We start from the raw sequence: 16,787 nt of genomic DNA, 5'->3' as shown, positions 1-16,787 counted from the left end.
ATGCAGACTAGCCTGGTGGGTAGCAAGAAGAGTTGAGGAATGAAGACTACATTTCTATGTCATGCTCACAGACTTGCAAACTCACACAACGATCACATTTCTGCGAGAGTCATCCATTCTCTTAAGAAGCGTAGGTTGGGAGTGAGTGAGTGAGTGAGTGAGTGAGTGAGTGAGTGTGTGTGTGTGTGTGTGTGTAAACAAACTTCTATTAAATTGTGAAAGGGGATGCAGTTGATTTTAGGTTGCTCGGTTTGTATTCAAATAGCTGATCTGCCACTGCCCTTGAATTATTTTATCAAATAGTCATTAGGGCTGTAGGAAATTAAAAGGAAGCAAGCCACTGCACTTTTCCCCATGCATACACTGAGATACGAACTCCCCGGGGATGGTACTAGTTCAGTGAGTTTAAGGAAGTGACTGCCCTTGTTTAGAACTTCAGGGAACATTTACTGACAGCCCTGCACTGAGAAATGATTCTTCCTTTATCAGTCTGGTGGAGAACAATTGATAAAAACCTCCATCTCATCCTACAGAAATAAATCCGCACCTAATACCAGGGAATCAATAGCATATCAATGTTCAACCGTCTTCCATGGATGCCACTGTGTCCTCCTCCATTCAGAGCAAAGACTTCTCCATCACATCCATCTACCACCACAACAATATAATCTGCAGTAGATCATTCCTGCATGAGCCAGAAAGCCTATGCTGACATTATCCTTTCCAGACTGAGAAAAAAACCCCACCAAGTGATGCTGTTGTCCAAGGACGGCAGCCGCTGACAACAAAGAGAGAACATTTCAAAGGGGAAGCAATTACATAAACTCTGACATTCTCGAAACGTGCAGTAGATGAGGGGCAGCAAATAACCATCATACAGTCATATTAGCTCTCGGGTGAGCATCAGTCACCTTCAGTTAGAGGCCCAGGGCCTAGTAACAGGGCATTCCTTTAAGGTGAAATTGTTCAATAGCTTCCAGAAACATTAAGAGAGATTCAAAGGAGCACTACCTTCGTTCACGCATTGCAATACCTTAGGGTAAACTCAGAGAAGACAAAGATTTGGTAGACATGTTAATCCATAGGCCTTTCTCTTTTTCCTGCAAAAATTGAACAGGTGATCATGCTCTGGCAAGTACACACATTTTGACATTCTTATCATTAAGTCAACCAACGTGGGAGATTGCCTGTCCTTCATTGCCAACACATCAGCAATGAATTTCCCTAAGGACTGTGGAAGAATGGAGAACTTGGGACTTCTGGGAAAAGTTCTGAAATTCTATAAATAAGTTTCCAATTCCATACAAGGCTTCAGAAAAAGAAGGAAGACAGAGAACGATAAAAATCTAGAGACAGGTTGAAACCAAACTGGAAGCTGTTATACATATAAAGAAACTAATGTCGCTAATACAATAAAAGCTTGGGGAAAACCCGAGGGAAAACAGGAGGGGAGAAGGGCCGGGAGAAGAGCCGTGTGGGAAATTTGCAAAGAGCCAAGCCGAGCTGTGTAGCTCTACCAGCTCCTGGAAGCCCGTCTAGCCGATCCGTTTTCCTTGAAAGAAATAAATTGACTAGCCCTCCAAGTAATGATGACATCACAACCTATTCATCTTCTTATTGCTTTCCACGATAGAATCTCAACCTCTTATATTAGAGCTCTCTTAAAAATGGAGTACTTTCTACATGATTAAATGTGACACTGGGTAAGCGGCGAGAAAAGTCTTTTACACATCTCTAAACAGAGAGATAAGATGTACTGTACAGGTTTATCTTACCGTAAAGCTTTTGGCCCAAAGTACATAAAGAGCTCCTTCCCCAAAGTCTGGACACCGCTGTAAACGTACCCATTAAACAGTCTCAAGGAATTCGGGCTGGAATCTTTGTTATTGTTCAGTGCAGCAGCCTAGGAGAAAATACACCCACATCCACGTAAACACACATACAAACTCTAAACAAAATTATAATTTCATTCTTAAACGTATTTCTATTACTTCAGGCCCAGGTGCATCCCAGTAAGAGGAATAATCTCCAGCAAGTCAAGTAATGTAATCAGCTGTTTACACACATTTTGTCAAATTACTATGGAGTCATTTCAAAAGAGAGGCCAAAAAAAAAAAAAATTAAGTGGAAAAGACAGTAATTGGCTCACAACCAAAATGAGTTTCTTCCAGGACCATATAGCTCTGCACATATGAAAAGAAAGCACAGAAAAACGATGTGAATGTTTTAAAACTAAAATATAGGAGAGTCTTCCATTTCCAGAAGCATAGCCAAGATCTCTGAGAGAGGATTCAGAAACAGCTAAGAAACAGTGGATAAAATATGGAAACCAAATATTTTTACCTGTGATGATGAACTCAAAGGCCAGGAAGGAACAAGAAGAGGTTGAAAACCAAGTAAAAATGGGTGAGAACCCCAAAGATAAGCAGCTCTCTGAAGCAGGCTTTTGTTAGAAAGGCATTTACGGGCCCCAAGGAAGGAGTTTCAGTTTCCAAGGTCTTGTGGGGTGTAGGGAATCAGTGGTAAAGACCAGGCTCCCCTGAGTGACAGGATCTAATGCATGACCTGCTCTTCTCTCCCTTCTCAAACCACAGCATCAAGAATAAAGGAAAAAGAGGGGCTCCTGGGTGGCTCAGTCCTTAAGCGGCTGCCTTCGGCTCAGGTCATGATCCCAGGGTCCTGGGATTGAGTCCCACATTGGGCTCCCTGCTCAGTGGGGAGCCTGCTTCTCCCTCTCCCACTCCCCCTGCTTGTGTTCCTGCTCTCGCTATCTCTCTCTCTGTCAAATAAATAAATAAAATCTTTAAAAAAAAAAAAAAAAAAGAATAAAGGAAAAAGAAACCCACTACTTCTTCCTCCCATCACCGTGCAAAACCAAACAATATATTGTGATAATTACTATATATGCCCTAAACACTGTAAAGATCAAGGAAGTTATAAACTTTCCCCTCTGTGGGGCAGGGAAAGGAATGGTACTGGGTTTAGATATTGGTAAGGCTCTTTTTCTCAATGGGCAGTAGGTAAACTGATGTTCTTTGTATCATTATTTTTCGCTCTTGAGATACGTTTATAAATATTCTTTAATTTGCAATCAGCATATAATAAAAATTTTAAAACCATCATTAATGCCTAGCTAGTCTATAAGATACAGTAAGTACATATAATTATATTTACACATTAACTCTTCATCTAAGGGAATATCCTCGAATACTTCTAACCTTTCTTTCCTTTTTCTCAAATGGACCTATGCATTCTCAGAAGATCCAGGATAAAATCTTGGCAGGGGGGTGAGGTAGTGATGATGGGGGTGACAGGGAGATAATTATAAAACAACTTAGACATAGTCTAGGAGAAAATCACAACTTCCCCTCCACTTATGGTAGAATGATATTCAGTGATTCTCAAACTTTTGGTTTACAGACATCTGTCATTCTAAATAGTTAAGATGGTACGTCCACTCTATTCTTCAGTTTCCTCATTTGGCCCTTGTTTAAAAAGACACATTATAGTATTTAGTTCAAAGGAACAGGAGGATAAGAGATTTTTAGGAAACCCCAAAAAACAAAAAACAAAGATTGAAAATGGCTAGGGACTGAATTTGTCCCCTCCAACACTCCTATGTTGAAGCTCTAACCTCCAGTGTGACTGTCTTTGAAAATAGGGCTTTAAGGAGGTACTTAAGGTTTAATGAAGTCATAGGGTGGGGGCCTGATCCAGCGGGATTAGCATCCTTAGAAGAGACCACAGAGAGTTGGCTCTCCCCATCCTGTGTGCTCAGAGGCGGTGCCACGGCAGACAGAAGTGGTGTCTGCAAGCCAGGAAGACAGCTCACACCAGAAACCAAACTGGCCTGAACCTTAACCTTGGACTTGTGGCCTCCAGAACTGGGAGAAAATAAATCTCTGTAAGCCTCCTGGGTGATGGCATTTGTCATGGTAGCCCAAGCAGACTAAGACAGGAACAGACACCATCCTTCCACTAAACCCCGTTTAGTTACAATGGCTATGGCCGATGCTGGAATCTCCCAGCTGCCTGACGTTCAGTGGACCGGCTTCAAATCCCTCCTCCACATAATAAGAACTGGGAATCAGTCACACGCTTGGAGTGACCAACGAACCAATGCACAGAAGCGATTACAAGTAGCAGCCTTCCAGTTCTGCCCAAACCGCAAAAAGAACCTTTAGGAGAAGAAAGGGAAAAATAATGAAGGGGCAGGGGTAGGGGGGGATCGGAGTGGGAGACGAACCATGAGAGACTATGGACTCTGAGAAACAAACTGAGGGTTCTAGAGGGGAGGGGGTGGGGGGATGGGTTAGCCCGGTGATGGATCTGCCTCTGATTCCTTTCCTCTTTCTTGGCTGAACCCCAGGGCCTAGCAGGGATCATCAAGCACTCTCACAACAGGCTTGAGGACTCAGGGAGGGAAAAATACACTTGCACATTTGCCTTGTGTTCATAAGGGAATTTGCTAGAGCCCTGAATTGAGAAGCACCAGGAGTCCTGATGTTTTCCTGCCTAACGGAAGACTTTACCTTGCCACATAAATACACTTGGAGCCAAGTGTAGGTTAAGAGGGTAGGTTTCAATGCAGGTTTCCATGACAACCAATTAGTAGGTAAAAAGTTCTTCTAATCTAGCCTGGACACTCTTAAGATGATGATATACAGAGCAGATACAGATCTGTTATGAGTTGCCTTTGCCTCAGCATAGACTGGGTTTGATACATTTTGATACATTTTTGGATCCTGGATTTAAGGTCCTAGGGACATTTTAAAAACCTTCATTTCTAGATTAATGTTTTCCCCACCACTCCCATGTCAACAATCTCTTATCCTCTCCCAACACTGTTTGCTAGCAAGTGGTTTTAGCCACGCCCTGCAAAGTCCTTTGGCTTCTGTCAGGGTTCCCAGCAAAGGCTAGCTGGTCGATCCCATGTGATACGTACAGCCCAGACGCTGTCGTGGCTTTCCTGCTTGCTGGCCGAGGGGGAACTGGCGACCACTGCCACCATAGTGCTTTCATCTTTAACCCTCCAAGTTTTACAAGTTCATCTAGAACTCAACCTGTCTCCAGTGTGTGGGGAAGGTAATCATATGCAGTCCGTCATACGTCCATCCCCTTGGCTGCCTAAAAAGGAGCCCTGGGCCTGGAACACTTCCCATCTAGAGACAAAGAGCCCTCACACTCTGTTGCCTTGGGAGGGAGTATCTTTGCCTCTTCCAGGCTTGATGTACATTCCTGTGTGCGCCACTAGGCCCTCAGGCACGACCCCAGCTTTCTGAATTGCAGACCCCAGGGGGAGGGTTCAGCGTCCTTCCACCTCTGCACAAAGTGGGGGGTGTGGAGTCACACTGAACGTGTCTCCTGACACAGGACATGCTGGCCGTGGGGCCCATGCCTTGTGAGGGGCTGGGTCTGGGCTCTCTCTTGCCTCGGGCTGTCAGCACATACTGGACCACTTGAACCTGCTGTGCACGTTTTCTCAGCAACTTGGGATCGGGCTGGTTTCTTCCAGTAGCACTTAGCTGCCCTTTAACCTTGGCCACCGTCCTGTTAGGGTCTAGCCTTCCGCACAGCCTGACCCCCAGGGAACAGTGAAACACGGTATCCCTCTCACTTCCCACGTTTCGGTTTCTCTGTTTCTCACGGTATCGCCCTGAAGCTAATCTTGCCCCCCACGCTACTTCACCCAATGGGAAGCAGCTCTTACTCAACCACTTCTCTGTTCCCTGCCCACACCTCCTTTCCTCCACCTCATTCCGAATTTACCGCGTGTTATCATGGCTCCTGGCAAAGAGACAGACAAGGTAACCTTGAACTAGACAGGTTGGCACAACACCTAATAAAACAGTACATGAGTCCCAATTGTCTCCTGTGAGGTCTGCTCACATTGCCAGATTCACAGCTTTGACGAGCACTCGCACCATTCAGGTTAAAACGCACCGTCAACAGCTACCACAGTTCACTGTTACTCACTCTTCACTGGGCTGTGTCTGTAATTTGACCCCGTCTGACAACAAAGGTGGGATGTGACATCTGGAAAGATGTCCCTCACCATTAAAGACGCACCATTCATGACTGTTCATCAGAGTCATTCATTTTAGAAAAGTTTATTGACCTTCCAATATGTATTAGACCTTGTTCCAGATGCTGGGGATGCATCAGTGAGAGAAAAAAAAAAAAATTAAAAATCTCCTGCCTTCACAGAGCTTATAATCTTCCAGGCAGGGGAGAGTAAGCAATAACTATAATAACTGTGTTAAAACATTTGGAAAAGAAATCAAGATTAAGGGAGGGTGTAGCAGGTTCTAATTCTAAATGAGGCAGTCATAATCTCATGAAGAAAATGGTATCTGAGCATGTCTCAAGGGGGTTCTGAGTGAGCCATGATCCACGCATAGGGAACGGTGATGCAAAGGCCCTCCAGTAAAGTGTTTCTGATCACCAGTGAGCAGACCAGGATGGCTCGCAGGGGAAGGTGTAGACAGATGAGAACCAGACCACGAGGCCCACAAGGTCTACTCTATGGACTGGCTGCTTCTCGACACAAAAGAGCACGAAGAAAAATAGGACCTGCATTACTTTTTAAAATGTTCTCTCTGGTTGCTGGGTAGAATTCTGGCTCCGGAAAAAATTATAAAAAAAAAAAAAAGAAAAGAAAAGAAAAAAGAATTCTGGCTCCGGGGATTAGGGTGCAAGCAGGCCAAGAACTCAGAAGAACCAGTGCAATGATCCAGACGAGACAGGAAGGAACTCTGGGCCGATAGGGTAGCGACAGAGGAGGTGAGAAGTGGCCAGATTGCTGGAGGGATTTTGAAGGTGGAGCAAAGAGGATTTGCTGGCATACTGGATGTGGGAGATTTTTGGCCTGAATTATTGGAAAGACAGTAGCGCTGGCAATGAAGATGAAGATTTGGGTGGAACTGGGTGGGAGAGGAAGGTGAAGGCTGGGTTTCAGGGAAGTTAAGGTGAGACGTCGAGCAGGCAGTTGGGTGTGAGTCTGGAGATCAAGAGAGAGGTCTAGGCTGCAGATATAAATGTATCTAGTCATCAGCATTCAGATAGACAGTTTCCAAAGCTCTGAGACTGGATGACGTCAGCAGGAGCGTGCGTACGGATCACGAAGAGAAGGGGCCTAAGAACGGTGTGTAGCACGTTGCCATGTCCTGGTGGTGGAGCTCGGGGGAGGAATGGGAAACCGTCAGGGAACATGGACAGTCCATCTACGGCATCAGGAAGAAGGCAGCTTATATGGGTACAGATGCTCATAGGCAGATGTGGTTGTGCTGATTTTCTTGTGGTCGACACATTTTCTCAGTAAAATGGGAATCAAAGTATCAGCTAAGAGGAAGGTAGGCCTCATGACCCTGCCTCCTCTCTAGGTATATGTAGCGCCTAATAATAAGATTCATTTTTGCCAGATTCTGACCGGATTCAGAATCATCATTCACAGGTAGAGGCCAATGGCTGGACACAAATGGTGTCCCTCAATCCATTCTAGAGACATCTATGAAAAAATGTCATTAAAACCCCACTGTTTAGGACCACATTGGGTATCCTTAATTACTTACATCAACCTAATGCTCATCAGTTGATGGCATCAATCTTCTTAAAAGGAAGTACCCATTTGTATTTGTCTACATAATCGGGCTTACTAGGATCATAATGTTCCCTGATTTTTTATTTTATTCTATGCCTTCTGAAAACCCAGATTATTTCCTGGGAAGTTTTCCACTCCGTAAGGACTAGTGCTCAATGTTCAGTGGCTAGACTGGACCATCCATAGCTGCCCCATTATCAAAACATCCAAATTTAATTCAGCAGTAGTACATCATTGGGTCTTGTTGCAATTGGTTAAACAAAATATTTAAGAGTACAATTCATATCAAATTTTTTGTGCCACTCATTCTTTGAACCACTCTATGACATACATTTAGAAGACATTCATCAAAAGAAATAGTAAAAACCTGGTTAAGAAAAACATATAGGTTTTTAATAAAAACCTCTGTCTTTTGTTTTGTTTTGTTTTAATCCATGTAGTCAAATGCCCCAGAGCTCCTAATATTGTCTATCAAGAAGAAATTCAAACCTAGCTTATCCTGATTTCTATCCCAGATTTCCCTCCCAGGGAATGTCTAATAATGGGTGAAAGGGGTCTATAAGGTCCTTCCTCAGGACTATCTGGAACCCTCACTGTGGGAAATTTGGTTCCACAGACAGCTTATGGAGAGCACAGCTGAAACATCCTTTATGGCCAATGCTAAGGGGTAGGTTAAAAAAAGTTTTTATATCCAGGATCAATTCCTCAAGGCATCAGAGGTTGTCCTGGTGCAGGCATCTATACGCTCCCCAAATTATTGTCAACTATCAGAGATTTTAGAAAGTCTAAGAGATCCAACCATGGGAAATTTGGCTATTTAGCAAAAGAAAGTCTCAGTGGATGGCCCTCTAAAACTTTATGGTTACTGGACCACATATTTAAAAGACCAAAGGGGAGTACGTGCCCTTGTAAATAAATTCTGTTGTGCTTAGGAGGATGAATCCAAAAATATCAAGGCCGATATACTTAAAATGAATGAGACCATTAAATCTCTTTGCACAGCAGTCAGTGAAAAGTGAAATATGTCCTTCTGGTTGAGAGGGCCTCCAAGAGAACCACACACCAAATCCTTACAGGTGTAATACAGGTCTTATTTTACTGGTGTTTTACCCTCCTCTCTATGATTAAAGATAACACACAATATGACATGAAAGAAAGGAAGGGAGGGAGGGAGGGAGGGAGGGAGGGAGGAAGGAAGGAAGAAAGGAAGAAAGGAAGAAAAAGGGGCGCCTGGGTGGCTCAGTCGTTAAGCGTCTGCCTTCAGCTCAGGTCATGATCCCAGGGTTCTGGGATCGAGTCCCACATCAGGTTCCTTGCTCAGAGGGAAGCCTGCTTCTCCCTCTCCCACTCCCCCTGCTTGTGTTCCCTCTCTCGCTGTGTCTCTCTCTGTCAAATAAATAAATAAAAAAAAGAAAGAAAGAAATGTTGAAACGGTCATGAAACTAACAGCTCTACACATACTGAAAAAAGAGGTTTACGGCCCGACGATGGTGCGGAGGACAACACAGATGTCCGCAGGAGGGCAAGTGCAGGAAGGGTCGCAGGTAGGGCAAGGACTCTCAGGTGACTTCAGGGCGGCTGAAACCGTTCCAGCTACAGATGCTGCGTGACCTTGGCTTGAATACATTTCAGAAGTAGTTTTTTAATACTTGATGAGGTGTTTGGGAATTAAAATGAAATGTTAGCCTAACCTCTTCCATGCTCACATGTATAGATTGCACTTCTCTCTGGGACTAGGATTTCCCCACCTGGGAAGCAGAGTCATCTTGAGGCTTTCTCCCTGCCAAATCCAGCAACCACTATCGTGGTACTTTCCATACTGAGCGAGTATTTGACCGGGACTTGTGTTTCTCCTCTGACTGCCTCTAAACTCCTTGGGGACACCGACTATGGTGTTTAATTGGTATACTTGAGAGCTTCACACAATGCCTGGAGTGAAGTAAACATGTGTGGGATTAATCAGATCCCTCCTCCTTCCCCTCCTAAAACTACGCATGGCTTTAAAATACAGACTCACTCATAGCATAATGTATAGACGTGTCCAATCACCACATTGTACACCTAAAACTAATGCAACACTGCGCATCAACTATACTTTAATGATTAAAAAAAAAAAAAAATACAGGCTGTCTCCCCACCTACCATCTCCATCCTTACTTAACCTTTCCCAGGATTTCTTGGCAAAAACTTCTACTCCACTATCTGTTTCATCTCCTCTGAAAATTATTAACACTCCGGTCTCTTGTTTTCTTTCTTTCTTTTTTTTTTTAAGATTTATTATTTGATAGAGAGAGCATGAGAGAAAGAGAGAGAGAGCACATGCGAGCAGGGGGAGGGGCAAAGGGGGAGAGAGAATCCCAGACTCTCAGAGCTCCACACGGGGCTCGATCTCATCGTCCCCAAGACCACGACCTGAGCTGAAATCAACAGTCAGATGCTCAACCGACTGAGCCACCGAGGCACCCCCAATATCTTGTTTCTAATGATCTGCAATGGAGTGAGGCTTGCATTTTAGAGAACCATATTCGCATAAGGACCAAAAGCTAGATGGGAGTAAAATCCTGTATTTACCAGAATTTCGCATAAAGTAAGCTTTATGGGAAGGTTTAGGAATTCTGTTTCGGAATTCTTCAGGGGGGGCGCCTGGGTGGCTCAGTTGGTTAAGCGACTACCTTCGGCTCAGGTTATGATCCTGGAGTCCCAGGATCGAATCCCACAGTCTGCTTCTCCCTCTGACCCTCCTCCCTCTCATGCTCTCTGTCTCTCATTCTCTCTCTCGCAAATAAATAAAATCTTAAAAAAAAAAAAAAAAAGGAATTCTTCAGGGGGGGGGACGTAGGAAAGGACTGATGTATTTTCAGCCACCAGTGCCTCATGCCCTGGTTTCTGTTTGAGATGTTTACTCAGCATTTAAATGGTTGCTTTAAAACATCGATTCTAATGCTTCATGTGGGTTTTGAAGGTAATGATACATGAAGTTCTTTTAATTCATGGGCACTAGACCCAAGTTACCTGATTCCCGGCACACTATCATTTATAAAATAATCAGCTTTGGAAAATATACTTAGGACATAATAAAATTTTCAACTTATGAATGACCATCTCAAGCACCTACATATATTTTGGAAGTTTGTTTTGTTTTGTTTAATTCCATCTTAGGAGGAAATTCTGGTATACCAATGATGGCTTGTTCCACTTGAGAGCTATTGTGTATGAACTGGCCAAGGCTTTTGCAATAAACCTAAGATTTGCAAGATATTCACTTGTGCTACTGTAGAATCTGGGGTTATCACCTCTTTATACAAGCTCTAGCTGCCCTGATAAATTCAGAAATTAATTTTCACCAGCCTATTATCTTTGTTATAACTATACACAAATGCCCAATATGTGCTTGACTTTCTCACATTGACCCTTATAATCCTGTTACTGTGTGATTTGAACATTTCATTTTTTTTTCCCCTGAAATAGAGACGAAAATCTCCTATGCCACAATTTTAAGCATGATTGAGAAGGGCTCACCTTCCCATTTTCAAGTGGCTTAATAATATGAAATCGTCAAAACAACATGTATCTTCAGAGACAGCACATGATTTATTGTGCTGATTACCATTTATCCTGCCTATCAATGGGTGAACAAGGAAGATGAACTTTTCAGAACACAGCAAGACTTTTCCATAGATAAATGTTTCAACTCTAGTGCAACCATATATTTTCCCCACAAAGAAAACACCATATTTACTTTCATAGTCTCTCCTTTTTTTTTTTTTTTTTTGCCACATGCCTTTTTCTCCCCTATTACAACAACACTTTTCTTAATCAGAGGTCACTTACCTACCAATTTAAACCATCAAAGAACCTAATTTTAAAATGGTCTCTAAGTACCAAAAGAGGTCTTTAGGTTCATACATCAGAACATATTCTACAATCTTTTTAAGAGCAGAGCCTTCAAGCATTTACCCAGAGGCTAAATGCTTTGTACATAATTTGAGGGCACCAGATGATTGCAAACCCTTCATTAAGGAAAAGAGCGTTCCTCCAATGTATGGGTCTGGCAAGAAAGCCCGATCTGGGAGAAAAAGTAACAATTACCAGGACATTTACTTTGCTAGACACTAAACTAAGAGTTTCATGCGTCCTCTAATCTAATCCTGACCAAATCCGCAAAGATGTCAGTGTATGCATCTCTATAGGAGGAAGTAACAAAAGAGCTGGAATTCAAAATCAAGATGGTCAAATGTTCTCTTCTCTACATCAAACCAAATACTTCAGTGTCAGATTATAAGCTACAATGGCCATGAAAAATCACCTTCCTTAGTCTTCTCATCTGTAAGATTGTTACCTGTTCTCCGTTATTCTTTGTTCCATGATTCCATATAAGGCTGAATGCTGATAATAATGATCCTCAGTCATTAAGGTAAAACCATTATCAGTATGCATTTAAAAAGATAAGGGATTATATAATGCATGTTCTCGATCACAGTATCTACCCTGCCAGGTCAGTATCATATTGCATGTTCTATGACATTTTAAAACCCCTTTGTAAAGGAATAAGCTTCCTTTAGCTAGAAAATGAATCTCTGTGGATTAGCTCATCCCTTCATACAATGGCACTAAAATGAGCTATGATTTCTTTTTTCCCCACTATGAACAAGAGGAAGAAGGGAAGAAATCTTTTACTTTGTGGCTTCATTATTTTCTCATGGTAGGAATTTCCACATAACATACATAACAAAATACACATACCCATAACGAAAGAGTCCAGACTGAATTTAGTTTTAAATCCTTAATCATTTTGGGCTATTCAAACTTTTCTGTTCTCCATCCATTTAAAATGCTTATTAAATGCCTACTCTCTTCACGACACTGTGAAGGACATAAAAAGATGAGTAAGAGTCGCTATCATATTGAATACATGTATCAAATCTTAAGGAAGGATAGAAGAGCCAGGGCATCATGTTTCAAATGAAAAGAATGCTTATAAATAAACTGTTTCACATCCAGTTTGGTGAAAAGGAAATTGAAAACATATGCAGATTACACACCGATTTCACTAAAATATTGTATCTACCCAACAATTAAAATCGGAGGATTGACTCTTAGCAGCTCATCAACCAGAAACGGTCATCGATATTCCAATATTGTCTCTTACCATAAGGTTCCACAAGCTCTAGCAGAGTTTTATGCAATGTGCTTACACAGTCGCATAATTTTATGCTGACAAGACAATGGATCAAAACTCAGAGAAATAATACAATGCATACACGACTAGCAGATGCTGAGATCTTGTACGGCTTCTTCAAAACGAGGATCAGTTGTCACAAGGAGACACACATTATGGTGTGTTCTCTCTGAACTCCAAACTGAAGCAAAAAGCAAGGAACGCTATCCCATACACTAACTGGTTCATTAATGGCAGCAGCTACACAGGTGGGGGGTTTTCTGGTTGGTTTTTCAGGACAGTGATTACCTGAATTATTTTAAACGCCCAGTTAATATTTAACTCTTTGTATTTTTTCATGTTTAGTGCAATGTAATTTAAAAATAAGTTAACAACTTATTTTTAAACAACAGTTTATTTTTAAACTCTGCCTTGTGAAAACTAGTGATTTCAAGCCAGTAGCAGAAACATTTAAACAGCTTTAACTCCCTGCCGTAAATGCCCAGGAAACGCGGGATCATCTGTTAAAGTAATGACCATAATCACTACTATATATTGGCAATATGGTGTTTCTGCCTCTGACTTAGCCACTTTCCCACTGAATCTTTTATATCTGAGAAAAACTACAATTAAGAGAATAGGCTTTGGATCCCAAAAGAGGGAACGCACCCCCCCCCTTCACCCCTTACTAGTCATGTGATCTTGGGCAACTCAATTAAACTCACTCTGAACCTCCCATTCCTCAACTGTAGAATCACAGGGTTATTATTTCTCCAAACTACATAAAATGTAAAGGTTCTTCAAAGGCACTTTATGCTTTGCCACCAGAGATAATCACAACAAACTTAGAGGAAATGTTCCTGCTAGTTTAGCCTAAATACCCATCAGGTGATATTTATTTAAAACATTAAGTTGGATTCTCACAGCAGGAAGTTTATCTTATTCATCTTTGCATCCCCAGGAGTTAGGATAAAACATAACACAAAATACATGATTGTTAAATGATGTAAATCATGATACCCATACACATATTCATAGCATATCCACTTCTGAGCCCTACTGCCTTTATTTGGGAAATAGCAACTCTGTCCCCTCTTCACCTCCACCACCAGCCCTCCCCGCCCTGGATTCCTGCAGCCCTCTCCTAAGTGAGGGTGCAGTATCTACTTTCCTCCAGTCTTTTCTTTTTCCTTTTCAAGATAGAGTAATCTTTCCGAAGTGTGAGTGGATCTTACCACACTTTGAAGACTCCCATTACTCGTAAGATAAATACGAAGTCCCTAACCAGGTCTACGATCTCCATGGTCTGGCTCCTGCCCAGCAACCTCAAGAGACCTACCTTCTAGCTCATTTTCTGTTTTCCAGTCACACTGATTTTCTTTCAATCCTTCAAATATTTGAAGCTTTCTTCCTTTGCTAATGTTCTGCCTAACGTGTTCTACCCGCCAACCTCCCTCCCAGGTGTTGCTTATTCCTTCCTCCCCTTCAAACCTCAGTTTAATTGTCAGCCAAGCCTCTCCTGACCTTCCTGAGTCCTTATAAAACCAGGTAGGAGAGGCTTCAGAGAATTTATCAATTTATATTTATGTTTTTTTTTTAAAGATTTTTATTTATTTATTTGAGAGAGAGAGAGACTAAGAGAGAGAGAGCATGAGAGGGGGGAGGATTGGGAGGGTCAGAGGGAGAAGCAGACTCCCTGCCGAACAGGGAGCCCAATGCGGGACTCGATCCAGGGACTCCAGGATCATGACCTGAGCCGAAGGCAGTCGCTTAACCAACTGAGCCACCCAGGCGCCCAATTTATATTTATGTTCTTAATCATTGCCCATGTACCTTCCCAACTCAAGTGTAGGCTCCACAAGGGAACCGTTTGTTTTTGCTCCCCAGGTGACTTGAGTATTCAGTTTTGTGGAATGCGTGATTTTTATAAACATTAATATTCTAAGAGAACACTCAAGATCCAGCCCTGTGGTACCCTGACCCGATTTTGAGAAACACTACACTAAAAGAAGAGGTGCAGAGCACTTGACGTATTAAGTCAAAATAAATAAAATACAAGGACTGTTGGAAGAAGATGCAAAACTTATTCTTTTCCAAGTTTGAAAAATATTAATTTCTCAGCCTTAGAGCCTCATTTCTTTCAAGTTGTAAGCATATGCTAATTTCATAGCAAGCCACTATTTCTTCCTGAACCAAAGGCTAGGAGGGAGTTTTGCAGGAGAAATTAAGTACAGCACAATATTGCATGCATCCATGAAATACAATCATCCACACATCTAAAGGGCTTTTTAAGGCATGATGGCTTAATCAGAATGTTTTTAGTGCAAGTTCTAAATTCTTAACAAATGAATATTCCACCATCTGCAATGAATGCCTTGAGTGGCCAGAAGCTGTGCTACAATTTATTTTAAGAAGAAAGAAATTCACTTAAGGGAACCAGAGCTGGGTTCCACAGCCCCTTCAATAGACTGGCAATATTAAGTTGAGTGGGAAGGTCACTGCTAAATTTTCTGTGTGCAATTTTAGAATTATATGTTAGTTCTGCTACACTTATCAACCGCAGAATAGCAGACAGGCGAGAAGCTGGAATTTCATGCTAAAAGCTTATTGTCTTAAAAATGTGCAGAAAAAAAATGGAGAGGTCTGATAATATTAACAGCAGAAAATGCACTTACAGACACAAGGAGAACATCTTTTGCTGGGTTATAGCAAGTTAAGCAAGGTGATTCGTAATAAAACACCTCCGGTCAATTCTTGCCTGGGCATCTCTCTCTGGCAGCCTTCGCTCGGCTGTCCGGTAGTCTCTAACCACACAGGCGCGTGAGCACTGACTTGTCCCTCTTGCAAAGCCAAGTTCAAGTTAGGGAAACGTGGAGCCCCAGGGAGCCTGTTCCAGAGCAAAGAGATGACACTTTGGGCCCTGGAAACCTGACGGCGTCTTTATTCCACTGTCCCCTGCTGACCCCATAGCAAATTATATTAATGGCTCACCTGGGAAGAGACCACAGCCAGCGAGGCTGCGTGAGGCCACACCTGGCCTCCCAAGCTCTGCAGGGCGCTTCCCCGCACGTCCGCCACCGCCTGGCCGGGGCGCACTCGCGCCCGAATTTTCTCTCCATTTAGAGTACAACCTGGTCCTTCCACCATTTCGCCTCCCCGAACTGTGGTTCACTAGTTGCAGGCCCCCGCGGAAAAAGCCGCTGCGCAGCTCAATCCCTACGCGGGTACTTGAGCGGACAGGAAATTCAAATCTCCCGCGCTTCCTGCACCGCCTAGGCCGCCAGGCCCCGCCCAGCTGAAGCCCGACTGGCCCCGCCCCGGCCCCGCTCCGGTCCGCCTGGCCCCGCCCCAGCCCCGCCCGTTGAGGTCCGCCTGGCCCCGCCCCAACCCGCCCCAACCCGCCCACAGTGCGTGGAGCCCACCCAACCCCGCTAAACTGTGAGAGCCCAAGCAATTGGGACCTCCGAAACTCCAACATTTTGTTTTGAGGTTTTGCTCTTGCCCTTGAGCTACTCAATACACGTCCATTTTGTGATCTTGTGCTCTTACTCTGCCATAAAATTCAAGGTCCTCAGTCTTGGCAGGCTTTGGTTTTTGCATGCCCTATTCAGATGTGGGTAAGGAGGAGAAGGACTCAGAAAAGGGTTTTTAGAACAAGCAGCTTACATATTTTCTCCTGTAGAGTTAGCATATTTTCGAAAATGTGGCTTTATATGCCAAATACATTATAGTCTCTATATTAAAAACCCTTTCATTTTTTAGATAGCTGAGCTAAGTGAGCTCTACCCAAATTCATCAACCATTCTTTTATGGGATGCCCCAGATGAATGTTATTTGAAATTGCTTTGTAAAAGGCAGGGCTCTATAGAAATATGAAGGCAATGCATAGCTTTTCAAATTTACACAAAGATGCATGCAAATATATATATGAAGCTAATGACTCCATAAACTTTTGTAAATAATAAAAAATCTAATCTTTTTTGAAAATTAAAATATAGCACATTAAAACAGAATGTTCATTTGTCTGTG

At 42.8% G+C, this 16,787-nt stretch overlaps 1 protein-coding gene across 1 annotated transcript in view; it reads right to left on the bottom strand.

Annotated features, from left to right (window-relative positions):
* NEIL3 (nei like DNA glycosylase 3) overlaps positions 1-15,905 on the bottom strand; it is a 52,427-nt gene extending 36,522 nt beyond the window's left edge. Inside the window, exons 1-2 of the mRNA XM_021694248.1 lie at positions 15,750-15,905; positions 1,776-1,903 (exon numbers count right to left, since the gene is read on the bottom strand). Of these exons, the coding sequence (XP_021549923.1) occupies positions 1,776-1,903; positions 15,750-15,905 (284 nt within the window). The remainder of the gene's footprint in view (positions 1-1,775; positions 1,904-15,749) is intronic.
* Between the last annotated feature and the right edge of the window lie 882 nt (positions 15,906-16,787).

Source organism: Neomonachus schauinslandi, chromosome 2 (genome assembly GCF_002201575.2).
Source record: "Neomonachus schauinslandi chromosome 2, ASM220157v2, whole genome shotgun sequence".
NCBI classification, from domain to species: Eukaryota; Metazoa; Chordata; class Mammalia; order Carnivora; family Phocidae; genus Neomonachus; species Neomonachus schauinslandi.
This window is presented reverse-complemented; position numbering and strand designations above follow the sequence as displayed.